Genomic DNA, 27,677 nt, shown 5'->3' on the forward strand with positions numbered 1-27,677 from the left:
AAGAATCATATACCTCATCAATTGTGAGAGACTCGCGGCTATATAAAATCGTATCTCTAAAGGTTGAATAAGAAGTAGGCAACGAATAAAGTAGAATCAACCCTAGATCTTCCTTATTATACTGAACCTCGATGGCTTCCAAGTTTGAGAGAATTTCTTTAAGCACTGTTAAGTGTTCATGCACAAGTGCACCTTCCTCCAAACGATGAGCATAAAGACGATGTTTCATATGCAGCTTGCTAGTTAGAGTTTTCGACATACATATTTGTTCTAAACTCTTCCATAATCCAGCGATGAACTTCTCATTCATCATATCCTACAAAATTTCGTTAGACAAATGCAGATGTAACTGTGTTAACGCATTTTGATCATTGCATTTCTTTTCTTCCTCCGTCAATGTTGAAGGCATCTTATCTACCCATAGCAGGGCTTCCTCTAAGTCCATCTGTGTAAAAATTACCTGCATCTTTATCTGCCACAACGCGAATCTAGTGTTATGATCCAACAGCAGAATTTTATACTTCAAAGAAGCCACTACCGTGATTGAGATAAATAACCTGGAAGCTCTAATACCAATTTGTAAAAAATAAAACGTCGGTAATGACAATTTATCGCAAAGAAAAAGAGAGAGAAAAATAAAGAACACACATATTTTACGTGAAAACCCTTTCGGAAAAAAAACTATGGGCAGAGGAGAAGATAATTCACTATGTCGAATTTGAATAATTACAAGAGGAGTAGACCATGTCTATTTATAGGCTTGTAAAACCATATTCTAATAGGAGTGTTGTAAAATTGAAACACCTTATTCTAATCAATATCAAATAGATGGAGTTTAATAAGGTTTAAAAAACCTTATTCTAAAATAAAATAAAAGAAGTATAGTTCTATAGGGATTTTACTTTTATTTTATTTTACCACTGTATTTTATTTAAATAAAGATTCGGGTCACTTAATTCTAACAATGTTCCTATAGGACAATCTACTAGTGCAAATGAAAGTAAGCAAATCCTCGTAAAAATAAAGGAATAAATTCTCAAGATGGTTGTATTATAAAGGCAAGTGCCCAAGAAAAGGCCAAAGACATAATTGATTAGAAAACCCCAAAAAATGTTCAAGTACCTGAAAATAGTGATAATGAAAAGATCTTGATAAGTTATGCCACTATAGGAAAAAATAGAACTGAAAAGATATAGTTGTCGACAACATTTTTACTTATAATATTGTTGTTGAAATAACAATAGAAAATAAGGATCTTGAACCTACATTTGTTGAGGAATGTAGAAATAGAAAAGATTGACCAAATTGGAAAGACTCAATACAAGCAAAATTAAATTCACTTGCTAAATGTGAGGTTTTTGGACCTATTTCCCAAACACCTAAAGATGTAAAGCCGATTAGGTACAAATGGGTATTTGTGCAAAAACGGAATAAGAAAAATGAAGTCATTAAATATAAAGGATGACTTATAGCATAAGGATTTTTGCAAAAGGCTCAATATTGATTATAAAGAGACATATTATTCTGTGGTGAATGTAATCATGTTTAGATATCTTATAAGTCTGACAGTACATGAAAAGCTTAATATGCGTCTAATGCATGTTGCTATAGACTATCTATATGACTCACTAGATAGTGAAATTTATATGAAAATCCCTAAAAGACTGAGTATCCTAGAAGGATATAAAGTTTCCAGGAAAGATTATTCAATAAAATTAAGAAAATCATTATATAGATTAAAAGAATCTGGATGAATGTGGTATAACCATCTTAGTGAATATTTGTTGAAAGAAGATTATACAAATAACTCAATTTTCCCATGTGTTTCTATAAAAATATCTGGATCAAAATTTATGATAATTGCAGATTATGTTGTTGATTTAAATATTATTGGAACTCTTGCAAAGCTTCAAGATACAGTAAATTATTTAAAGAAAGAACTTGAAATGAAAGATTTTGGAAAAACAAAGTTTTGTCTCCACCTGCAAATCAAGCATTTAAAGGATGGAATCCATGTCCATCAATCATCTTATGCGAAAAAGATTTAAAAGAAATTTTACATAGATAAAGCACATCCATTGAGTACCCCAATGGTTTTAAGATCACCAGACGGGAATAAAGACCCCTTTCGTCCTTATGAGGATGATGAAGAGCTATTTGGTCTTGAAGTACCATATCTTATGTCGTAGGGGCATTAATGTATTTAGCGAACAACACACGACCTAATGTAACATTTTTTGTAAGTTTTTTTAACAAGATTTAACTCTTCTCCAACATGTAAAGCTTGGAATGGAAGGAACAATTGATTTGGAGTTATTTTATTCAAATAATTTAAATTCTCAATTAGTTGGCTATGCAGATGCTAGATATTTATTGGATCCTCATTGAGGTTGATCCCAAATAGGTTATTTATTTACATGTGGAGGTACAACCATATCATGACGTTCAACAAAACAAACATTAGTTGTTGCCTCTTCAAATCATCTAGAAATAGTTGTAATGCATGAGGCTAGCCGAGAGTGTGTATGGCTAAGACTAGTGACTCAACATATCCAGAACATGTGCAATTTACCTCTACAAGAAAATGCGCCAACCATACGGAGATAATGCAGCATGTATAGCTCCATTAAAGGAATGATACATTAAAGGAGATAGAACAAAACATATTTCACCAAAATTATTCTTCACTCATGATTTTGAGAAAGAAAGTGATATTGGAGTTTAACAAATTCATTCTAGTGATAATTTAACAGATTTGTTTATCAAGACATTACTAACCACAACATTTGAGAGTCTGGTATACAAAATTAGAATGCGCCATTTAAAAAATGTTAAGTGATGTCATCATTAGAGGGAATCCAAAATATGTTGCTCTCTTTTCCTTTAATCAATATTTTGTCCCATTGAGTTTTTTTAGCAAAAGTTTTTAACGAGGCGGTACACAATGGGAGACTATTACTATTAAATGTAAAGGAGTTTATAAATAAAATTTGAATACGATAAAAATTCTCATGTACTTTTCATATACCTTTTTTCTTGTTACTATTGTTTTCTTAGTTTTTCTATAACAAAATAAATATTTTTAAATTTCTAGGATTTTTTTTATATAATTTGCATTATTTTTATAAATTTTTTGAGAATTTTTCTGATTTTTTTGCTATATTTATATATTTTTTAAATTTATTTCAAGAAAATAAAGTTTAGGTGACGCACTTGTTTTTAAACGGCATTAATTAATAAAATTGAAAACTTAAGTACTAAATTGATATAAAGAATTCTTTAAATACCAAAATAAATTGGGGGAAACTTTGGAGAAAAATATTACATTAACCCAAGAAATTTAAAGAGAAACACATGTATGATTTACAATAAAATTAAAGATTTAAAATTGGTTGATAAAGTTAAAATATTTCACTGATAATACTGGATAAATAAACTCTATCAACCTAATGATATTATTTCATATTAGTTTTACTATTATAATAAAAGTTAATATATGATTTGTGGATCTTTTACTAATGTTGAAAAAAAGAGATTTATTTTCCCTTGGAAGGCTGTGTTATAAGAAATACAATACTTTTTAGGTCTGTTTAGTACTGTCTAAGTCAATATTATATTCCATTCAAGAACTTTTACCCAAATCTATGCAAGATCTAGAAGCCTGGAATATGACTTATGACCTTTTCCTCCACTATCAACTGCAGTCACCACAAGAAACATTCCATGCTCTATCTTTTGTATGTATAATTGACCTTTTCTTCCTCCAAATTTATGTATAGAATATTCACATATAAACATTTAATTAATTTTTAAAAAATTAAAATTTTTATATTTTTTAAATAATTTTATGATTTTAATTTTAAAAAAATATTTTTTTTATATTTTTTAAATTTTTAAAAATTAATTACATACTGACATGTGGCAATCCATTTGTATATCAAATCAATAAAATTAAAAAAACATTAACTTCTCCATTCAATTTTGGGAGATTTGATAAAAAAACCCAAGTTCAAAAGCAAAAAATTAAAAGAAATACTAAAATGACGTTTATGCCAGTTAAATTTAATCATCAGCCTTTGAGAACAAGTTGAATTGATTTTTTTTAACAAAAAAAACTAAAATGTTAATTTTTTAAACATGGTGGCCTGCATAGCAATTCATGTGTACTCTATGCTAATTTTTTGAATTATTATGAACTCTTTTTCTAATATTTTTATATTTTCTAAATTATTTGTTGACGTGATATATGAGACAAATAATGTCATGTCAACATGAAACGCACGTGGTCTGACATGTCAACATCATTAAAAAATAATGTTTTAATTAGCTTACACCATTGTAAAACTAAAGTATTTTTACACCATTTTTTTGTACAATTAATACTTTAACGATCCAATTATTCATTTATATAGATCATGTATGCCAAATTTGACATAAATAAAAAAAATTATTTATTTATTTTGTATAAGAAAATTCAATCATTCAATAAATATTAATATATACACTATTTTAAATTGATATGATAGGGATACTAGATTGGTTTGAAAATTTACATACATGACGAGTACTATTATATCGATAATAGTTGAATTGTTAAAATATTAATCATATAAAAATATATTTTTTACACCAACATAAGTGAATCCCATATTAAAACTTTTATGTTTTGATATTTTAAAATGTTGTTAAAAAATATTTAAACACCATTGATTCATTCATTAGCCTACTTTTTATGGTTTTATGCTATTTTAGTATGATATTAGATATCTTTGTTGCCCTGGACTGAGAGATAGTGATGGTTGATGAAGTTCTTGGACAAAATCTAATTTGTTTGATATATCCTGAAAAAAAGTTTCTTTTGTGTTGTTAGATTTGGATTATGCTAAATGACGAAACAATGAGGTGTTCCAGCAGGACTGCATTTGCAACATTACCCACCATTCACTCAACTGCCTAATTGACTTTATTTCCCCCTGTCTTGTCTTACATTAAACCAAATCAAACTGGGCGGCGCTACCAAGACTCTGACATGAATGCGTGGCGGCATGTATGGTCCTGCTGTGGTGAAGCCCAGCACTCTAAACCCAATATCTGGTCTACCAAAAAAGCTGCATAGTGAATTTGTTGTCAATTTTTCTTATTTGAATCTTTCATTATGAATGCTGCAATTTCATTTTTTATTTCATTCTCACTTGTTGAATGAGTTTGATTTCCACTAATTGCCTGGTTTTTCTTAATCGTTCGATAGGAGTAAATTTTACTTGAATTTTTTTTAATATATATATATTTGGAAAATATTTTTAGTTCAAATTTTGATTTTTTTTTTAGATTCCAAATATTCTGACTATACTTATCTTGTAAATAATTATAAGTACAAGCTAGCCATAACAAGCCACTGTATTTAAAATCATGAGTTTACTATCAAGAAATTAAAACTTGTAAAAATGACTTTGGGGTGAAATCCGGTTGAGTTGAGTCACTCGAGCTCAAATAAAAAAGTATTTTTAAGTTCGAATTTGATTAAGTTTATTTACTAACTTTCTTATTAAAATTTGAGCTTAAAGTCAGACACAATAATTAAGCATAGGGTTATTATCAAATTTAGAAACAAAAAATTATTTAAAAAATATATTAAAAATAAAAAGTTTGATAAAGTTTATGAACCATTCAAATCAAGTATTACCAAATTTGAATGCAGCTCAATCAATAACTTGAGCTCTACTCGATAAATATCAAATCGAGTTCGAATTTTTTTAATTAAACATGTTGAATGTGTTTTCAGTATTTTGTTTCCATGCCTCGTGAAATCATTCCAGGATGAAAGACTTCTACTTGGAGTAGCGACAACTAAGCATGCCCTACGCCTTTGAACTCACGCTTATGGTTGAGTCAGTCAACAAAAATCAGTGCTCCTCATCATTACTAATTTCTTGTAGAAATCGTGGAATTGGGGGCAACCTTACATCCATAACCCCTTCTAGGATTTGAACTACCTGGCACATTGATGGCTTTTGGATTTCATTATCTTGGATATACCAACAAGCTAGTTTACATGTTCTAGAGAGTTCTTCTAAATTGGCATCTCCATTCAGTCTGTTATCTAAGAGTTTGAGGAGGTAAGTGCCTTCGTTCTCTTGTCTAGCAGCCCAAAGTGGAAAGAATGTACCTTCCTCATAAACTGTTTGTTCGGAGTTTTTCCTTCCTGATACAAGTTCCAAAAGCATCATTCCAAAGCTGTAAACATCAGCTTTGGGTGTTATAGCCACTCCTGATATCCACTCTGGTGCCAGATAACTCACTGTCCCTCTCATGGTGGACAGGACCCGACTAAACTCTCGTCCTAGAAGATTTGCTAGTCCAAAATCTGCCAATTTTGAACAATTGTCAACATCTAAAAGAATGTTTTCTGGCTTGATGTCACAGTAAATGATACTGTTTACACAATTCTCATGGAGATAAGCCAGTCCTCTTGCTGCACCAAGGGCAATTTGGTATCTTGTTTGCCATGAAATCGTATACCAACAACTTTCTCGAACCCTCCAAGCAGAACCCTCGAAGACGAACGAGATTAATATGATTGGTCTTCCCAATTGTATTGACTTCTGCACGAAATTGTTTCTTTCCCTGATTGATGCTCTCAAGCTTCTTCACTGCTATAGTACTTCCATCTGGCAAAGTCCCTCTGAAAACAGTTCCAAAGGCTCCTTTTTCCCATTTTTTCAGAGAATTTCTTGGTTGCCTTGTGTAAATCTCTGTATCCAAAGACCATGAGTGGACCTTCTTCCGGTTCTGGAGTGATATTTGTGTCCTCCCTTTCATAATTGCAAGAATCATTAGGCCTACAAGTAGTAGTCCTACTGAAAAAGCAATTGCAATAACAATCACTCTCTTCCTATTTGTGGAACTAGATTCATTAGAAATATTAGAATCCATCATCTTGTCCAAGTTGTTTCAGACTCAAGAGGCCTCCAATCCAAATAGAACAGTGATTGTCTTCATAAGCATAAGCATAAGCAGTACAAGAGCGATTCTTTAGACAGGTTGATTTGCATTACATGCTGCTACCAGCTATCGTAATTCGTGGATGTGCAGGGAAAGTTGTGTTGCGGCTTTCTAAGAATTGGTCCCCCCCTGCCAACACTAGCATTGTCGCACTGCAATTTGGTCTTCCTTACACACCCTGAAATATCCATAGCAAATCGAGATATGGTATCAGGATTATAAAGCGAATAAGTAAAATAACTCTCCGTTTTCGTCCGAATGAAAGCTGAAGTTGTAGATATAATTCAATCTCATTTCTGGGACTAAGCTGAAAATCCTTGCTGGTTCACCCCAAGGTCCACTTGCCCAGAAATACTCGGTCCTATTCCACAGAATAAGATATTGATTGGTTCCTCTGGAATCTAGCTCCAGAGAGAAGAAACCCGGCGCAGGATCTTCTGAATTTTTCCATGAAATAAGAAGTTGACTTTGTTTGGTTCGTTTATCTAAGCCAATCTTACCACCAGGAAGCCATGTGTGTTGGATGATCAAAACTTTACCGCAAAGGTGTCAAACGTAGCAGGTAAAGACAAGGCCGGGATATCTGGAATTAATAGATCATAACAGCATGTATGTTATGCCAAAAACAAGACTTCTCCTTTTGGCCACTTAAATAGGCACTGCTTTTTATCTGTTAATACTATTAATTTAGACTACTTCCTTAAATTTACATGAATTTTAGTATCCCTGGTCTAAGCTTAATTTTTGATGTGCAGGATCCGGTGTATGGCAAGCACAGAGCATACTTTTAAACTCACGGGAGATTTTCTTTCATCGATATACCAAATCAAGAAGGAAAAGAATTAAAAAGTTTAGCTAGACATTTTATAAAATCACACTTCTATTTTTATTTCCAAAACTTGCTATATCTTGCTGAGAGTTTTCCTTCCTTATATAGAGAAGGAATTCTAGATAAGATGGAATCTGATCTATGACTCATACAGACAATCATACATAAGAGGACTATGACTCATCAAACTTTATCAAAAGTAAAGTTCAATAATTTACAAAAGGACAATGACTCACTCATACTTTAATAAAGTAAAAGTACAATAATTTACAAGAGGGCGATGACTCATACAAACTTTTATAAAAGTAAAGGATAATAATTTATAAGCAGACAATGACTCATTCAATTAGTGTCATAATTTGTACTTATGTCGAAGGTAATGTTTAATTATTCTAATTTTCTTTTCTTCTCCTCTCTAGCTGTATAGCACTTTAATTCCAGCTGTTCAATTCTTTCTTCCAAGTCATCAGGTGGCTTGTCAGATGTATCTTCATAAATATCTTTCCAGGCTGGTGTATCTTGTGCTGCTTGGCTGCAATATATTGGATACTCCTGTGACCATTCTTTTAGATCTGGTATATTTGTCTGATATTATTTTAGAGCCTATTTCAACTGTTTTTGATAAGGTGTCGGTGGATCATTATCTATATCCCATGGTGCCAATGTACTTCCTAAAGGCCATGTTTATGAAGGGATAACTCTGTTAATTTGGCAGAGATCCTTTTGCAACTCCTTGTAGTCATAAGGATTTAAACTTATGAGAAATAAGCATGCACTAGGAAATGCTCCTAACTGTGCGGCAGGACCATTTTGCATGAAGTACTAGGGTTTATAAAAGATTATTAAGATCCATTGGGCTCTTGTGTTTTTGAGAAATTCAAACATAATCATATCATACCATTGTTCTAGAGGATAAAATCATTTGAAAAAGGTGGCTAAGTTCTTCATTTTTGGGCTAATTTCATCTTGGATAGCCATTGTCAGAAAATACTGGAGGTCTTCAAAATAAAGAATTCTACTCCAATATGGAACAAGGACCATCTCTTAAAAGAAGATTCCCTGTATCTTCAAGGACTGCTACTACAGAAGTTGAGTTGCTTGAGCTAATATTGGTGGACCAGATTGGTAATTGGGACTCGTTGAACAAACCTAAGTTACCATCAGATACTTTCAGTTCTGAAGAGTATATATCACGGACCGGTATCTCCCTGTTTGCAACCCAAACTGGGGTCTGTTCAGAGACCTTGCCGCCGTACCATATGCCTATGTAGTAGTTGGAAGACTTACCTGGTGTGAAGAAGCCCAACACGAAGTTTTCACCCGATGAAACAATGGTCTGATTACCGGAGAGAGACTGATTTGCGGAGATGGTGTCTGCTCCTAAGGAGAGTTGGCTGTTTAAAGAAAACCAAATAAAGAGTGGTAGGGATAGTTTCAAACATGGATTTTTATTCCTGTTGTCCAAGGCTGTAAGAGGATTCCTGGGAGGGGAAAAAACACAGATATTTCAAAGGACAATCACAAAGCTATTTGGGACAAGGAAGAACAGGTCACGGATTGCTAGAGCAAAACATATCTAAGTAACAATTGCAATGGAATAGTTTTATTGTTGAATCTCAATCAAAGCTCGTTGAGAAGGCAAGTATGGCCTTTCTTTTTTCCGCACAGAACATGGGCATTTTAGTTATTAAACCTTTTTCGATAAAAAGTGTTGCATGTAATAAAATGCTTGGCTTACGGCATTGGCATTTTAGTTTTACAGATCACACAATGAACAATTTCTAGCCGAACACCGGCTTTAGATGCCGTACCAGTAAACAAAATAGCGCAAAGGCAGCTTGGTCTCCATTAAAATGCAGGTGCAGCAACGCTCCGGAACTGGGGCTCTCACATAAAATAAACAAATTAAAAGCACAGTTGGAAGCCCAAATACCAAATCCAGGGAAATTAGCAAGGTGCAATGGCGCAACTTCAAGTTTATGGGCCTAGTGGAAAAACTCATGATATACGTTTTCTAGAAGCAGAACAATATTTAAAGAGAAATGTTTTAAATTTTCTAGAATTTACATATTTTGAATTTTTTTTTCCAGATTTTCAATTTTTTCAAATATCTAAAATTTTTAATTTTTAATTTTTAATTTTTAAAAAAAAATACTTTCATATGTAAAAGCTCATCTGAAAAGTAATAAAGAAAGCGGCCTAATTAAAATACTAAGGCGTGACAAAATATTAAGTATAAATATTTGTATGAATCTTGTTTAAAACGTAGTGGGTTAGTTTAACTCATAAAAAAAGATTTATTTGAATTTTTTAATTTTATAAAAAATATTTTAAATTTTTTAACTCTATTTTTATTAAATTTGAAAAAAAAAATAACTTTACTGCACGTGAGGAAAGTTAAAGAAAAATTGGATGGCGCATTCGATCTATAGTTCCCATTAGCGGCAGAGCTCACCCAAATTTCTGTGATTTTCAATTCCCAAACCCCAAAAAGGTCAACCAAAAACCTTTGTCTTCTGTTCTGATGAATCCACAACAACCCAGTCCATCGGAACCCGACCTTCAGGTTCCATCCCTCGCTTCCCTCCGAATCCAGCCCTCTTCCCCACGTTTCCCTTTTTCCACCCCCATCGCCGGTTCTCAGCGTCGCATCGCCATCGCCGTTGACTTAAGCGACGAGAGTGCTTATGCCGTCCGCTGGGCTGTCCAGAATTACCTTCGTCCGGGAGACGCCGTCGTCCTCCTCCACGTCCGTCCGACTTCCGTCCTTTACGGAGCCGATTGGGGCTCTATCAAACTCCAAATCACTCCCAACTCCACGAATAATCGCGAAAACGCCACCGCCATCAGTGGCGATCACTCCGACGAGGAGTCGCAGCAAAAACTCGAGAACGACTTCGACGTTTTCACGACAACCAAGGCGAATACGCTGGCCCAGCCGTTAGTGGATGCTCAGATTCCGTTTAAAATCCACATAGTAAAAGACCATGACATGAAGGAGAGATTGTGTTTGGAAGTGGAGAGATTAGGGCTGAGTGCAGTGATCATGGGGAGCAGAGGATTCGGAGCCTCTAGAAGAACCTGCAAGGGAAGGCTAGGAAGCGTTAGTGATTATTGCGTCCACCACTGCATTTGTCCTGTGGTAGTGGTCCGGTACCCTGATGAGGAAAATGGAAATGGTGGAGCCGAGAAGGTGACGAAGAAGAACATTGTTGAAGATGTGGAGCTGCAGCCGGTACCTGAAGAGGAACAGGAGTATCATGATGCGGAGGAGGGACACACAGGTTTGGGTTTTCGTATTTGTAATTGATTTTGTCTGTGTTTGATGGTTATCAACTGGTTCCATTTGTAATTGAGTTTTTATGGCTTTATGAACATGATGAAATGCTTGGTAGAAGTTCCAAATACTATAGTTTATGACTTGTGAGAAGTAACAAGTAGCAGCCTGAATTGAGGTTTTGCTTAGTTGTTAGGGTATTGGCTGGGAAAGATAATGAAAATAATGAAGATTATGAAACCATTGAAGGGATAGCACTGGCACATGATATTTTAGCCTAGAAATCATGATTATAGACATTTGGAATTAACCTAATGAAATGGCCTATGGACTTGGAGATGCGGAATTTAGTGCATAACACATAATACTTTAGGCCTTACATGTTGTGTTTGGTGTTACCATTGTTTCTAGAGCCGCAGAAACATGCAAGGCCTTAGTATTATTTGTTTTTTTGTAATCTTTAAGTTAAACAATTATGTATATTAACTATAAAAATTACTTCTCATTGCTTCATATTTCTTGTTTTCAGATGCTTAATATGACTTGGAGCACTGACGAGTGCCTACTGATTCAGGTAATTAATATGACTCCTAGCTTTAATCTGTTTGAGACCCATTTCTGAATTCTTTCTTTCCCTTCACACCTATGAATTGCCTTTTAATAGTAGCAGAGAACAAACGCTTTGTTCTTAATGTAAAACCCATATTGATAATGTGCCATTTAATGCATTATTAGTTTTCGGACTTATAGTTTGGCTTTACATATGTTTATATCTAGTGAACTCCTTTGCTAATTAAGTGTCAACTTTTATTTTGAATTACCGGATGAGGTGATTGATTACTGATATGGCTCCTGCAATGATATTGCAGCAAAGGGTGAAAGGCAATCCAAAATGTGAAGACTTTGTGGTGTCAAAGAAGAGTGAGAATCTTGTGTGGTGACGAACATGTATGCTTTGTATAGGGCTCTTGGGTTTCTCTTGTGTGCTTCCTGCTAATTGTGTTTCGACAATTAACTCTTCAATGTATATGTATATGGTTTGCCGTACTGGATTTCTTTGCTCAGGCATGTTAATAATACCGTAGGAATACCAGATATTTGTACTTCAAAACTGCACCCTTTTTCAGGTGTTGCACTTGTTTGGTATCATCATGGTCGAGTGAGCGGTCATCTATCTTTGGATGGGACCGGGGTCGGCAGCCTGGTCATTTGGTTCAATGACCATGGCTAACCATACCTTATTGATGCCTGATTTGGTTGAATTGTTGGACTAGTGTAGAACCGAAACTGGCTGAGAACATGTTCATGATATGAAATGTGACGATGTAGAGATGTTCATGGGCCGGGCCGAGTTTGGGCTGTGCCTAGAAAAAATTCAGCCCGCATCCTAGGCTTGGGCTTAGCCCGGCCCGAAATATGGGCTTAAAATTTTGTCCAGGCCTGGCCCGCGAAAAAATTTCTAAGCTTGAGTCCGGCCCGGCTTGACCCATTTTTTAAATAAACACAAAAATTATTTTAAAAATAAAAATAAAAAAGTATTTTAAAAATATTTTAAAATTAAAAAAATTAAAATATGTATATTTATTATATATTCGGGCTGAGTTTGGGCCAAAAAAGAGGTGCTTGAGGCTCAGCCCATTTTCTAAACGGGTCTTTTTTTGCCAAAATTCATATTTTGGGCTTATATTTTTGCCCGAACCTTCTCATATTTCGGGTGGGCTGTCGGGTCTGGCCAGGCGACTCGGCCCATGAACACCTCTATGACAATGAATGCAACTAGATATGTATTAGCATGCCGGTCTTTCACCCATGCGTGTAGTTCCACCCACACTGAATGAGCAATACGATTGCTTAAGGGTGAGTGTTTGATCAAATCGAGTAAAAAAATTGTGTTCAATTTTATCATTTTTAACTTGAAATAAAATTTAAGTCTATTTGAATTGTTCGAGTTAAATTAAAAAAATTAAGCATTTAAATTAAAATTGTTTTAGGGTATAATTAATTCTATGTTATGACTCATAAATTTGAAATCATATATATTTGAAAACAATAAGCTTTTTTAGAAAATTATTATTTTAGAAACTATTTTTAGAAAATAACTTATTTAGGTTCTAAAATTATTATTTTATAAAAATTTTAAATATTTAACTTTTTTTAGAATTTTTTGAAAGTATAAATTTTTGAATTTTTATAAATATTTTTGAAATTTTTAGAATTTTTTGTTGAGAGAGATAAATTTGCTCATTTTCAAAATTAATAGGAATCAAAGGGGTATTTACATCAATTTTTTATTTGAATTGTAAAATTCGACTCAAGCTCGAAACTCGGATTACTTGTTCGAGTTGACTTGTAAAAATTGAATAAATCAATTGGACTAAGGTAGGCTATGAATTTCATAATTGTTCTTACATTAAGGGCTGAACTTTTTTTATCCAATTTGTTTAGTATTTAGGGGTTAGTATTTGATACATTGACAGATACTTTTTATAGTGTACAAACTTCACTGGTAACGTACTAAATATTTTCCCTAAATTTAAATGCGTTATATAATTAAATTAATTGATAAAGTACAACTTGATTTTAAATGAAATAGAATAAAATAAAATATAATTGAATTTATTTTTATTTACTTAAGTTTTTCACACTTCTTTTTTGTAAAAAAGAATTATCTTGTCATGTTTATAGTGAGTTATGAAACTCATTTAAGATAATTAGGCGATTAAAATTTTCAACAAAGCCTTCATCCTCGGCGATTGAGGCTTAAATGGAGAATAATTGAGGTACCATGAAGGATATTCTAATTTCTGTCTCGCATTCGAGCGGTGCAAGTAAGAAGGCTCCGATCTGTGTGTTGTGTCACTATTACCAGCAACCAACAAGAGAGAAAGCAGCAACTTATGCAAGCAAAAAGGGTACAAAACGTAAGAGATGAGATGCAACATTATTGTTTTCCACACATTTCCCCGCATACAAATAAGAAACTTACTAACAGTACAAGTATGAGAACTTCCATCCCATTTTGGCAAAATCTACTCTAAAAATGTCTAGTCACACCAAATACCTTGAGTGACATTTATTGCAGTTACGACAACCAACTAACTCGAATGTGAAATAGTCAAAAACCAGATTCCACTCATCAAAGTAACTCTACTTCATAGAAGCCCCAGAGTTCCCTCGCTTTGGGTCCTTCGCATAGAAAGCTCTGATTTAAAGTTGAGAACTTTGCTACCAAGATCTACATGATGATTTTGACGATTATTTGTTGCCTTCGCTCCACTAGGAGGATAGCGCCCATGCCTGCCTCTTGACTGCATTGGGGAAGCCACTTGGCTTTTGTGACCACGAGTGGATGAAGAGGATGGCCGGTGAATAGAAGTACCATGGCTGCTCTTCCTAGTAGCTCTGTGTTCTGATCTAAGGCCACGATCAAATTGATGGGCACTGATGCCTAGCCTAACTGATCGTTCTGCACCATCCTTCACTGTGCTGACTTTAATAGCCTGCCGGTTAAAGTAAACCAAATTTGGAAGAAGCCCTTGCAAATGCTTCTTCAGATTTTCATCTCCAACATTCTTCTGTGCAGGGTTACCTTCCAAGCCAATGGCTTGCAAGGAATTATAGTTTGCTGCAAGTTGGCCAAGACATTTGGCAGTAGAGATTTTGTTGAAACGCAGATCCAAAACAGTCAATTTTAAGAGACGATGGAGACCCTCTACCTCACTTATCTTGTTTCCAGCCAAGTATAACTCTTTAAGAGAGGAACAAGAAGCCAAACCTTCAATGGATTATGTGACAGAATAACAGGAAGTAGATTAGAAGATTGAAATATTGGAAGGTAAACGAGTATTTTAGCAAGGAAAATAGAACAGCTAATCACGTGCAGTTTGTCACATACCATGACCAATTCTAAATATCCGATTGTAGCTCAGATTCAGCACACGAAGTCGAGTAAGCTCACGTAAACCCTCAATGGTGGATATATTATTCCTTGACAGATTCAACATGTGAAGTCCTCGAGGAAGAGCACCAGCAGTAATCCTTGCTGTAAGTACATGTACAAATAATGAGAAAGCAGATTTATACAAAAGGACAGTTCTGTATACTCCAGATCATAAGACTTCAAAAGATGTCAAAATAGAAGTTCAATCCAAAACTGAAACTATTTGCAGTTGAAGATACCTACCTATTGCATTTCCTGATAGATTAAGTACCTTCAAGCTGACAAATGCACTAAGAAACGGTATAACAACCAAACCATGATTTGCCAGTTGAGCTGTGGTTGCTGAGGCACTCAAAGAAGATATATATCTTTTTGCAGCTTCCATGCCAGGAGTTACCTTAACATCCACCTTTGCAGCAGTCAAATCATTATAGACAGCAGGTTCTGCTTTTACCTGATCATTGGGATGGGATAATTCAACTGAGTCTTCTGATGGGCGGACATGTTGAAGACCATTTACCCAATCCTCAATTCGCTTAATCTTAAAATCCTTGCCAGTCAATTCATTCCGATTCAGAACCCGCAATTCTTCTTGCAGCATTTTCATTGAACTTACCTCATCTGAAACTGGCACTATCCAGTCTTTCGCTGATGCGGAACAACTATAAGATTCAAATCCCTCATAAGAACTTTCAAAGTTAGTTTTATGATTTTTATGCATGCCATCGTCTCTTTCTTGTTCTCGCATCACCTCAGTATCAACATCATGAATTAAGGTCTCCTTTTGTCTCATGCTGAGAACATGCACATCCTCAGAGGATCTTGTACGGCGTGCCAAACATTTTGGAGGAGAATGTCCTCCAAAAAGGAGTGCTGATGCAACAATATTCGGCATAGAACATGATTTTACAATCACAGGTGCATTATTGGGAGAATGATCACCAGAGGCATTGGCACGCTCACAAGGCAAAGGCAAATTAGAGATATCATGGCCATCCTTTTCTGGAAGTAGAGAGTCTCCTATAGAGAAAACCGGTTCGTTATAGACATGGTTAGAGCTTACTTGAACAGATTCTGAGAATGAAGCATTTTGGCTCACTGCTATATGCTTGCTGCCATCTTCAACCAACCCATGGTCATGGGAATCAGATGAAAATCCTTGATCAGTCTGATCATCTGTATCATTTTGTCCAGGAACTCGTCCTTCCAGGCAAAGGCCACTTCCGAGAGATCTACACTTCTTAAGATAATGCGGATTCTGAAGGACCCTGGAACTGCTATCAAGAATGACTCCGTCTTTTATGTCCTCTGATTTCCAGCTAGGGTTAGGAGAAGAAGAAACCGTAACAGGTTCAACACTTTCATGAATCTCAGCAGTTGTTTGTGTCTCTGGAAAGAATGAGTCCATGTTTGCAGCTTTAGTCAACTCCTTAGGGGCTTGAACTTGAGAAAAATCTTCTATAGTTGTATGCATTGCTTCAACAGATGGCTGAACAGTTTTCTGATGGCCAAGTGGATACTTGAGTCAGGAAACACTAAAGTATACAGCCCAAATTTAACTTAAGTTGTCAAGAACCAATAGCAAATCTTGGACTTACCTTTGGTTTCTGACTTCCGATATGAGCATTGAAGCAGGAAAACCTAACCATTGTGGTGATACAGATTAGCAATACATCCACAAGAGACCTACCTTTTGTCTTACATAGAAAGCTAGCTTCAAACTACTGTAATCATTAAGGTTCAAAAACCTGAGGAAAGCACCTAATTCTACTACCGTTAAAAAAGAAAGACAAGGTACAATCGAACTTCTGGGTGCTTTAGCGAACACAGACATTAGCCATAATCAAGCGAAAGACCCTCTGAAACACGTCGCAGTCTCCAGATATGGGATGATCTTGATCTCCTTAAAACACAAAGCAGAATCAGCTCTTTGTTGTCCCCCCACACCCACTTTGAGGTGCGAGAAAATTTTAGCTTCGTTGCAGCGGCCAGAGTGAAAAAGAGTCTTTCACAACTAAGAAAACTGAATCCCTAACAAGCATAAGAGACACCTGCTGCCTGACAATAATGAAAGAAAAAACATAAAAAGGATCACATAATCTACAAGTAGATATTGAAGCAGAATAGTTTAAAGCCAAGTAATGAATAAAAAAGTGAAAACTTCAGATTGTTAGCCTCTAGATTGAAAAAATGCAAGATAAAATTCAAACATCAAAACAGAATAGACAATCAGATTACAATGCCTAATGCTTCTTGTTTTGATAATATTCTAGATGACAAAAGAAACAACTAAGCTAGCTAACAAAGCTTCTTTGTCCAAAGAATTGGAGGAGAAAAAGAAAGAAACTTCCAATTCTTGTTATAAGGGCACGTTGTAAATAACTATCTAATGAGACTTCAACAAGATTCCACTTTTATTTTATTCAATATATTCATTCAAGGCAATCAAACATCCTCAAAACATCAAATTATAAATCCATATCAAAATCTTCAGATACAGAAAAGAGATATGAATGAATCAAGCTATGAAGGAGAAGACCAATCAACCAATGGTCAAACAACAAAGAGATAATAATTAGATTTCATATGGAACATAAGAACGCAAGCCCAATCAGCTACCTTCAGTTTTAAAAGGAATATGCCACTGAAAACCAATCCAAAGAAAATCAATACAACATAATCTCATCATTGTTAGCCCTCATTCTAAACAAACATGAACCCAGAAAAATAAAAACAGGTAGGAGATTCAGAACAACAAAGATCCCATATATAGCACAAAAAAGAAACAGAATTATCTCAGAAACACAAAAGAACATTCAAGACCAACCATTTATAAAAACACCCAAGAATAAAAACCACTCAAATCGCATGAAATGAAGAAAGACCCACTAATTTAATCTATGTTGGATGAAAGCACAAAGATTGCAAACACAGAAACATTAACCCCAGGAAGAAAAATGGAAGAATGAACGATCTTACCTCTCAATAGCCAGATTATTACAAGCAAGGACTTTAATTGTTCTCTAAGAGGTGAGAGAGAGGCAGCTTCTACTAGAAAATGGAGAAAAAAAACACAATAAATAACAAGCACGTTGGTTTCTGTTAGTACTTTATGTTTAATTTGTAAAACCATGTACAGTTTTCTTTTTTTCCTTTTTGTTATTCGTTTCCTTTGAATGAATGGCGTAAGTTTAAGGTTCAACGCTAACCCTAAGCTTTGGCACTGATTTTATAACCCAAATCTACGGCCCTCATTTTTTTCCTTATTATAAATCTGTTTTTATTTTTCATCTACACGTGGAGGGTATGAATATTTTATTTGTATATTTTAAAAACAATTAATCATTTATATTTTGGTGAAAATTTAGGTGCAAATAAAAAGGAGAGCAAAGGAAAGAAGGGATTGTTTGACCATTTATACAGCTCAAGATGCCTCTTTCGCCCCAAATAAAGGCAAATTTGTGTGTTCAAAACAAGCCAAAATGCCCTACAAATTATGGGTAACCAGATTTGACATTTTCAAACAGTAGGCTTTAACAATTATATATACATCCTGGACCACCAAATCTGCAAAACAATGCCTAATATTCCTCTAGTACTATGATTTTAACTGCCACACATTCAAATTTTAAAAACCCTACTTTTGCATTTAACTTTAGTAATTTGTTTGCTTTTAAAAATCTTCAAATTTTAATTAATTTCCCTTTTAAATTTAAATATGCCTTATCTATAGCCTTTTAATTTTTGAATATTAAAATATTATATTCTCAAAATTAATGAAAATTCATTAATTAAATTTTAAACCCCACCAAAAAAACAATTTCCTAAATATGAAAATAAATAAACTAAATTTCAAATATTACTAACCATTTCAAAATTTCAACAACCTACCTATTTTATCAATACATTAGTGAAAATTATTTTTTTATTAGTGATTAAAGCCTTCGTTAAGATTTCAATTATCAAGATTCAATCTCTGTTTATTGAATCTGGTTTCCTCCGATTTATACATATATATATATATATACACTGAATTAAATTAATTAAATATTCTATTAGTAGTTTTGGAATAATCTTTGATAGTGTGAGTAGACTTAATCATGGGTCGAGTCATCCGACTCTGTTAAAAGGTCCACCTGAAAGTGGGAGGGTTTGGGTAAAAATATAGGCCCTAGAAAATAGACTTTAACAAAAAAAATAATGTATGTTTTCTATACGAGTTGGGCATTAGGTAAGTTTTTTTTACTTGAGTCAGACCCGAATTTGTAAAAAAAAATGTTGTTGTTTTGCCACTGTTTTGCTGTTATTTCGCTATTATATTGCTACTATTTTGTTGTTATTGTTTAGATATTTTATAAATATTATTTTATTGTTAATTTTGCTACTATTTTAGTAACATTTGTTTGCTAAGTTACACCTATTTTAGTGTTATTTAAGTATAAATATTTTTTAAATTTATTTTCAATTTGTTGAGAAACATTTATTTTAATATTTTTAGTGTATTTGATGTATTATATTTTTAAATTTATTTTTATATAAAAATAATATAATAATTTTTAAAATGATTTCGACAGTAAAAATAGCAAATTAACGTAGCATTACACATGTGATGATATGTTTGTCACATAAAATTTTGAAAATAATGTACCATTAAGAAATACATGATCTAAATACGTAAGTTATATATAATATAAGGGCTAACAACAAAATTTAACCCTTAGGAGTCGAATTTGATAGCTCGGATTCTTGGAAATCTTTAAAAGATTGCCAAATGAATTAAGAACAAAGAAAACTAGAACAACTACATTAAAAATCTAAGACATCTAGTCGTCAACTTTTTGCTGTGCAAATTAAAACAAGTTGGAGATTCTTTTTCCATGCAATCATCTGAGTAATCTCCTTTGTCTCATATTTTTCAAATCCTTGAATTGGATTTATCTTCTTTCACAACATTATTTCAAGATGCACCAATTGATATTTGATATTTATAGATAAATATTTTCAACCATTAATACCAAGATGTTACGATTTTATGAAGGTTAAAATTCGAAAATTTAAAATTTAGTCTTTATTTTTTTTTAATTTTTAAATTTTAATTTCAATTGTTAACACTATTAATTTTTTTGTTAAATTCAAGTTAATTAAAACACTATTTTTTTAATTACATGGCTATCAGGTGAAATTTTTTATTTCAAAATGTCACATCATCAAATCTAACAAAAAAAACTTTAATGGTATTAACTATTAGATCTAAATTTTGAAATCAGAAAACTAGAGAAACTAAATTTCTGAAAATAAAAGTCCGTGAACTAAATTCTAAAATTTTCAAAAAATATAACTTATGACATATTTTAACCTTTCATAAATTTGTAAATGATAAATGTCGTATTTTCTTTGTAAGTTTTGCACAATTTTGCTTAGAGGTGTCATAATCTTGAGGCTAGTTGTAGATTATTTACGAAAATAATATGTTTTGAACAATAAAACTCGGTCACGCTATGTTGTCAGGTGACATTGACCCCAACAGTACATCCTTCATGAGCAAATCGTTCCAGCTGAAAAAAATTATTATTTTTAAGTGGTGTGTATTAACACGAAATACTGAAGAAATACCGAGGAAAATATTGGTGTTGCCGTTGTTGATGGCATCGATTTAAAAGTTAAAAACAAGTTGTCATGTGTGTAAGGGTCAATTGTCGTGATTGACAAGTCACATCAACGACCGGGGTGCCACTCAATAGGGTGGTGAAACCGCTCTTAACTAGTCGGGCACGGGCGTGACTCCAAAAAGAAATTTTTTGTCCCCCTTCTTATAAAACACAGTCGTCCTTACTCCCCCACTTTGCAAACGGTAAAAAAAGAAGTTAGTGTTGTGAGTTTTAAGGGGAACTTGTAGAAGAGATAGGTTAGTAATAGTGCTTAACTTTGTGATTTTTTTATTTGTTAGTTATGTATATAAGTATATTTTTTAGCCCTCACTCTGATTTAGATATAGGAGCATTACTTTCGCAAGATGATGAGGTTACTATACTCCAAATTTGGTATAAAGACGAATGGATTCTAGTTAAGCTGATTCGTAATGTTGTCGATGTTATGGAGGTATTCATAATGCAAATATGTTTATGTCATTTTAAAAAACCAAAACTAAAAAACCAACAGAAAAAGAGGCAAAAGAAGAGAAACAACAACAAAATAAAAACAAAGTGTTTTGGGCTAATTATAAATAGGTCTCTAGGTTTAGTGACACAATTAGTTAATGCACCATATCAACAATCCGTTAGTGAATTAACGAAATTTTTAATGGTAATGACTAATTTGAACAATTACCTTAATTAGAGTAACTATATTAAGAAAAAAATTTAGAATGATCAAAGTAAGATAAACTTATTTTAGAGTGATAATGGATGTAGTTTACCTATAATTTAATATACTTACATATTCATATTATATTTTTTTATCAATGCGTTGGATTTTTATGCTAAAAGACACATATAGGCTACGAAATACCAAGTCCAGTTACCTATCGGCTATTTACTTCCTTTTTCGAAAAAAGGTTAAAAACATACAAGTTATTTGCAAGCAAGATATTGGGCTCAAGTCAAGATGGCCGAGTTGGTCTAAGGCGCCAGTTTCAGGTACTGGTCCGAAAGGGCATGGGTTCGAATCCCATTCTTGACAAATTTTTTAATCTCTTGACAACAAGAATAACCCTTACCTTTATTGGCTGAGTGACTACATGTAGTAACAAGTACTTCACTTCATTATTCAATTAAATTATATAAAGTTATTATTTTGAATAATTATGATAAATTATCCATTGAGTTATTAAATAAAATACAACACCTTCTAAACAAGCCATATCCCACTAGTCTTCGCCCACTGATGCGAGTCTCTAGCAAAGCACATAAATTCAGATAAAAATTCCTGGCGTAGTCCTTAATAATTCTAGGAAAACGAGGGTGGTTGAACATTCAAAATAATTAGCTTGACTAAAAGGAAAAGAAGCAACGACTTCCACCTGACTTTAACACCCCGTGAAGCTCCTGCACACTGCTCGTCAATTCCAGCAATCAACATATCGTTGACATCTCCAGCTCGTCAACTCCGGCGAATTCACTCCCTGGCGCAGTCATCCCGGCTCCCCCTCTGTCAAGGGGTTGCGACATTCATGGCCCCCCAACCTTAGTCACATCAAGTAATCTCGAGTGAACAAATACTTAGTAACATGAACATTACAAGTCGATACAAGCGTACAAAGTGCAGTGATAAAAACACATCAATGCACATATGAATCAAAATAAAAAATTTATATAATAAGATTATCGAAAAGTATGATTAAAAACTATTACGATTAAAAACACAAAATATTAGGATTAAAAACTAAAGTCATATTTGATAAGTAGATCAGTTTTTTTTTTAAATTGTTACATATATTTTCTGCTCACATTGTGACTTGTGAGTGCACCATAATCTATTATATAATTATATATAGATAACTTGAAAGTCACTCTTTGGTTTAAGGCCGATGGAAGAAAACTGTTAAAATAAGAGTAATTATTCTGTCCATTATCAGTGGAGTGAGAATGTAACACCCTTAACCCTAATCCGGTGCCGGAATAGGGTAATAGAGCATTATCGAACTTTTTCGATCAAATACAAATATTTTATATCATTTAACATTCATATTAGAAACTAATCATAAGCACTCATATTGTCCCTTATATGAGCCCTCGAGGACCAAATTACACGTTAAAAATGAATCGGGACTAAACTAAAAACTCAGAGAATTTTTCGCAAAATTTTAAAATTTTTCTTAAGTACAGGGGACACACGCCTGTGTGGCCAGACCATGTGGCTAACACGGCCAAAAGACACACCCGTGTCTTAGGCTGTGTGGGCATTCGAAATGAGGCACACGACCGTGTCCCAGCCCATGTCTATGCCCGCGTAACTCTCTGACTTGGGTCACACGACCAAGCCACATGCCCGTGTGCTAGGCCATGTGAGCATACTAACTTGTAAAATTAAGGTGCAAGGCCAGACTACACGCCCACGTGCTAGGCCTATGCGCTAGGCCATGTGCAAAAAACCTGGGCATTTTGTTTCTCCATTTTAAGGATGCAAGGGACACATGGTCAGACCACACACCTATGTGTTAGGCCGTGTGTCACACACAACTGAGACACGTGCCCGTGTCTTTGCCCATGTGGACGAAAATTGGCCATTTCAAGGCCACTTGCTCACCCATTTTTAATTCCAACCTAAACACTTCAAATTGCACTCTCATAGGCCATAACAAAACCCTAATACTACCAAATCAAGCTTTAAACATATGTTAGTACTGTAACACCCCTAACTCATATCCGTCACTGGAATAAGGTTGCGGAGCATTACTAGAGTTTACAGATTTAAAAATAGTTTACACATATCATTTACTATTCATGACCACAATCAAACATATTCAATCATAATGTCCCTTGAATGGGCCCTTGAGACCCAATTTATGCTTTAGAAACAAGTCGGGACTAAATTAGGAACTTAGAGAATTTTTCTCAAGATCTCAAAATTTTTCCAAGGTACAGGGGACACACGCCAGTGTGGTCAGGCCGTGTGGGTGTTCGATGTAAGGCACACAGCCGTGTCCCAGCCCATGTCCATGCCTGTGTAACTCTCTAACTTGGGTCACATGGCCAACCACACGCTCGTGTGCTAGGCCGTGTGGACAATTTTTTAAAGCCGCAAGTGTACCAAATACTAGCCCATTTATTATGGAAAAATATTTGGTACACCATTAGTAGAGTTATTAGATTTCACGATCAACAAATGTCATATAAAATATATTAAAATATTAAAAAAGAAAAAGAAAAAGAAAAGAGAGAGACGTATCAAAAATTTAAAACCGTTAAATAGCATGCAAAAAAGTGGGTTGCTTTGCTAAAATAAATCAAATCAGGTCCTTTTGGGATACTACTTTTCTTAAGAAAATTTTGGTTCAGCATCTTAACATCTATTTGTTAGAAATTCATCAATGGCTTTGATGTTTTCTTCTTCTACTTGAAAAAGAGTGTTGTTTATATTCTACAGGATTTATTCTGTGCGAAATAATATTATTTTATGGAATTAATATAAATTTGAATTTATGAACATCCTTCACCACCAACCTAATCACCAAATTCTTTAAGAATTTAACAAAATATTTAAAATTTTGTAAAATTAATGAATTACCTAAATTATAATATTAATTTATGAAATATTTTTTTATGATTACAATATATTAGGCCCAACCCAACACACACAAAGGAAGCCCAACTAGCATTTGAGTCTTTCCTCTTTTGGACTAGCGATTAGCAGAGTAGATCGATGACAATGGCTTCCAGGTTAACCCTTCTCAGGCGAATCTCTAAACTTCTCTTATCTCCTTCGCTTTCGCCTTCCCCACCCCTCCGCTCTTCTCGTCTTCTTTTTCTTCTTCGAAATGCTTCCAGGATCAACGTTTCTCCTTGGCCATTCGCCTCTTCTAGAAGCTTCTGCTCCGACCCTCTTAATCTCCCCCAGGATTCTCAGGGACCTGCTCCCATTGATTATCGGTAAATACACCATCTTTCGAGTCATCCGTTAAATTTTGATTATAAAATCATTTTAAGTATGACCCTTTTTTCCCCTAATGCTTATTGTTGTAACAGTTCGGTTTTGCCGGAAGATGAATTTCATAGAATAGCTAATTCTACAATCCATGACCTTCAAGAAAAATTAGAGGTAAGTTAACCTTTTTTTTCATTTAAATTATTATTTTTATTTTAAATTTAGTTTTGGGTTTGTGACAGGAATATGGTGATATTGTTGACATGGATGGTTTCGATGTAGATTATGGGGTAAGTGTTAAAAAAACTTGATTGTTGGCTTTGGAAATTACTTGGCTTCTTTGTGGAAGTTAACATATTTGCTTGGATTTAGTAGAATGAAGTATTGACACTAAAACTTGGGGCTCTGGGCACCTATGTGATGAATAAGCAGACCCCTAATCGACAAATTTGGTTATCTTCACCTATAAGGTATCATTGTTTCTTATTCTTCTTTATTATTTGGTTTTGTGAAATCCTGGATATGGCATTGTCTTCTTTGGAATTGAAGGTGCTGTTTTGTTTATATTTGTCTTTCCTTGAGCTGGACTTGATTCCTCATTTAGTCTTTGACACATTGTAATTTTCACTTGTCTATTAACTAAGACTTCAGATGTATACATGAAAAGTTGCGTTAGTTTCCAGAAAAATGTTATTATGTTTTCAAACCATTCATGTAGATTTCAGCTGGTGATTATTTTGTAAGATAGAAAGAAAATATATCAGGTTTTGTATGAATAAAAGTGCTGGACTAGCTGAGTCCGAGTTTTCGAGATCATTCATGGGTGCATATTTGTAAAATAAAGCAGCTATGCAACTAAAAGATGCCTTCTGAAGAGGCCTTTGTTAGTTATTTCCTGAGGCGTTTGCTCAAAACTTTCAAACTAAAACTGTATATTTTCTTGAAGGAAAACAAAGAGAAATGTAGAACACTTTAGTGATTTTAAATCAACGTTCTTCACGAACATCTGTAAACATTCAATATATATATATAACTAGCATATCATTTTGAACTTAAAACCATACTGCTCTTTAGCCTATAAAGAGTGGCCGGTTAATGTTGGCATCATATCATATTATCTCTGATTTATCAACTTCAGTTGCCATTTCCTTTTTCTTGCTTGCCCTTTAGAGTGATGCACCACAAGGCAGGAAAAAGTTTGAACCTTCCTACATGCAATTTTTTTTTCTTTAGATGAAAAATGAGGGTAGGAATTGTAGGGAATCAAGTTCCACCTATTTTAAGAGAAACAGATATATTTACCAGTGGTGACATTTTCTCCTTTTCTTGAACTACTTAGTTACATTCCAACTGCTTTGAACCCTTTATTTGATTTTTTTTTCTACATTGACATTTTACTATTAAATGGAATCGCTTAGATGTAGAAGATGATTTTTCTAATATTCATCTGATTTTATGTTTGGACTTTAGTTGACAACAATGTTTAACTACCGGCAGTTCAAAAGAAAGTGCTTGTGTGTGTGTTTACCCAATTTCTTTGCGGCAATCATGTTTCTGTCTGTTTTGACGAATTATCATTTTTTATCTTCATGTAATGTTCTCTGTGCAGTGGTCCATCTAGATTTGACTGGGATCATGATACTCAAGCTTGGGTGTATCGACGAACTAAAGCAAATTTGTTCAAACTTTTGGAAAGTGAATTGGAGCAACTATGTGGTGAACCAGTCAATCTTTCATAGACTGTTGTAGATCCTATGATATACTCACATACTTTCAAAGCTTTGAAGCTTATTGCACACCTCTAAAGCAGTTGATTTTCTTCAACAAACTCTCTCTCAAGATTCTTAAACCCCCTCCTGGGATATAATTTTACCATGTGTCAACTTAGAAATTAGAACTGATCCCCAATAAATTATGGTTCAACAAACATGTATTTTCACCTAACTTCTCCTGTTGTAGAAACTCCTGCGGTACTTTGTTTAAAGACCATGACCACCTCTAAAGAAAATAGCAAGGTCATTGGCGGTTTGATCCTGAGTTACAAGTGTCAGAGGATTGTCTGTTCACCCTCGTGATTGTACTTATATTGAGAACGTGGGTGTCATTGTTTCTTGCAACAGGTTGCCAAATAAAGTAGCCTAAGCAACTTTATCAACTACTAAACAGAGAACCACCGGATGAAATACGCACACAGATATTATAGTCAAGGTTTGTGAGCCTAGGCATTATGAGTAAGAGCATCAAAGACTCTTATGGTTTGAACAATTAGATGGAATCTTGTGTTTATGTCACTTAGCAGTAGTGCCTATTATTGATGCTGAGGGTCGTACTCTTATCAAATATATCTATCCCCTTTAATACTAGTAGACTGCTTTAAGACAGTGGGGTCTGTTTGTCAAATTTGGCCTAAAAAACGACATAAATGCAGGTATAGATTTCATTGTTATCTCACAGTCTTCAAGTATTGGCCTCAAAAGCATATATATCCATAGCACGCCCAAAGATATGTGAAGACAAGATAAGGCAGGTATACCACCTATATTTAGTGCCTAATCTACGGTTCCTATAGCTTGAAACAATGATGCATAAAACAAAATTTAACCCTATTCCTGATAATTTAGTTGACCGTAATGCCTTAATATGTTCAAAGCAGAATTTAGAGTTGGGTCTATTGTCCGAAGGGGATCAAAACATCCTATGGTTTCAATGCTTTGTTGACACTTGTTTAAATTATGGGCGGATGGAAATATGTTGGAACTTTTTTGAAACATAAATTAATAATAACATTAAACATACATAAAAATTTGGATAAATTACACCATTGGGCACTAAATTATGATTAAGTTTTCGTTTTGGTCACTTAACTAAAATAAGTTATAATTTGGTCATTAAATTATTTAAAATTTTTCGTTTAAGTCATTGGATTGTTAAAATAAATGTTATATGGCTTTCTTTGTTTGCATTGCTTATACTAATCGAACAATGATATAAAAATGTGAATCATTAAAATTTTAAAATATGAATAAAATGAGAAAGAAGAAGAGTTA

The 27,677-nt window shown here is 34.0% G+C and overlaps 3 protein-coding genes, 1 non-coding gene and 1 pseudogene across 5 annotated transcripts; 3 read left to right on the forward strand and 2 right to left on the reverse strand.

The window, feature by feature from the left end:
- Positions 1-5,645: 5,645 nt before the first annotated feature.
- On the reverse strand, positions 5,646-7,051 carry LOC107907783 (G-type lectin S-receptor-like serine/threonine-protein kinase At2g19130; annotated as a pseudogene).
- LOC107909314 (universal stress protein PHOS34) lies at positions 5,786-12,219 on the forward strand. The gene is made up of 3 exons (XM_016836792.2): positions 5,786-11,115; positions 11,638-11,682; positions 11,978-12,219. The coding sequence occupies exons 1-2, from the start codon at positions 10,356-10,358 to the stop codon at positions 11,643-11,645; spliced, it is 768 nt and encodes a 255-aa protein (XP_016692281.1). The 5' UTR covers positions 5,786-10,355; the 3' UTR covers positions 11,646-11,682; positions 11,978-12,219.
- A 1,818-nt stretch (positions 12,220-14,037) lies between these two features.
- LOC107909315 (uncharacterized) lies at positions 14,038-18,431 on the reverse strand. 2 transcript variants are annotated; one of them, XM_016836793.2, is made up of 5 exons: positions 18,028-18,431; positions 16,647-17,106; positions 15,292-16,549; positions 15,004-15,150; positions 14,038-14,883 (listed from the first exon to the last, which is right to left on the reverse strand). In XM_016836793.2, the coding sequence occupies exons 2-5, from the start codon at positions 16,695-16,697 to the stop codon at positions 14,261-14,263; spliced, it is 2,079 nt and encodes a 692-aa protein (XP_016692282.1). In that variant the 5' UTR covers positions 16,698-17,106; positions 18,028-18,431; the 3' UTR covers positions 14,038-14,260. The 2 variants fall into 2 exon arrangements, with proteins under 2 accessions (XP_016692282.1, XP_016692284.1); XM_016836795.2 differs by lacking the exon at positions 18,028-18,431 and adding an exon at positions 17,668-17,983.
- A 3,214-nt stretch (positions 18,432-21,645) lies between these two features.
- TRNAL-CAG (transfer RNA leucine (anticodon CAG)) lies at positions 21,646-21,726 on the forward strand. The gene has a single exon. It is a non-coding gene; the product is annotated as a tRNA-Leu (tRNA).
- A 2,620-nt stretch (positions 21,727-24,346) lies between these two features.
- Positions 24,347-26,785, forward strand: LOC107909316 (frataxin, mitochondrial). The gene is made up of 5 exons (XM_016836796.2): positions 24,347-24,635; positions 24,732-24,804; positions 24,873-24,920; positions 25,006-25,100; positions 26,240-26,785. The coding sequence occupies exons 1-5, from the start codon at positions 24,409-24,411 to the stop codon at positions 26,367-26,369; spliced, it is 573 nt and encodes a 190-aa protein (XP_016692285.1). The 5' UTR covers positions 24,347-24,408; the 3' UTR covers positions 26,370-26,785.
- The last annotated feature ends 892 nt before the right edge of the window (positions 26,786-27,677 follow it).

Source organism: Gossypium hirsutum, chromosome D02, assembly GCF_007990345.1.
Source record: "Gossypium hirsutum isolate 1008001.06 chromosome D02, Gossypium_hirsutum_v2.1, whole genome shotgun sequence".
NCBI classification, from domain to species: Eukaryota; Viridiplantae; Streptophyta; class Magnoliopsida; order Malvales; family Malvaceae; genus Gossypium; species Gossypium hirsutum.

Bases quoted from the DNA above. Each gene is read 5' to 3' on its own strand.
- LOC107909316 (XM_016836796.2), top strand. From the start codon at position 24,409: ATGACAATGGCTTCCAGGTTAACCCTTCTCAGGCGAATCTCTAAACTT. The intron at 24,805-24,872 runs GTAAGTTAACCT...GGTTTGTGACAG, and splicing joins ACCTTCAAGAAAAATTAGAG to GAATATGGTGATATTGTTGA. The intron at 24,921-25,005 runs GTAAGTGTTAAA...TGGATTTAGTAG, and splicing joins GTTTCGATGTAGATTATGGG to AATGAAGTATTGACACTAAA.
- LOC107909314 (XM_016836792.2), top strand. From the start codon at position 10,356: ATGAATCCACAACAACCCAGTCCATCGGAACCCGACCTTCAGGTTCCA.
- LOC107909315 (XM_016836793.2), bottom strand. From the start codon at position 16,697: ATGGTTAGGTTTTCCTGCTTCAATGCTCATATCGGAAGTCAGAAACCA. The intron at 16,550-16,646 runs GTAAGTCCAAGA...CTTGGCCATCAG, and splicing joins TCGGAAGTCAGAAACCAAAG to AAAACTGTTCAGCCATCTGT. The intron at 15,151-15,291 runs GTAGGTATCTTC...ATGTACTTACAG, and splicing joins TCTATCAGGAAATGCAATAG to CAAGGATTACTGCTGGTGCT.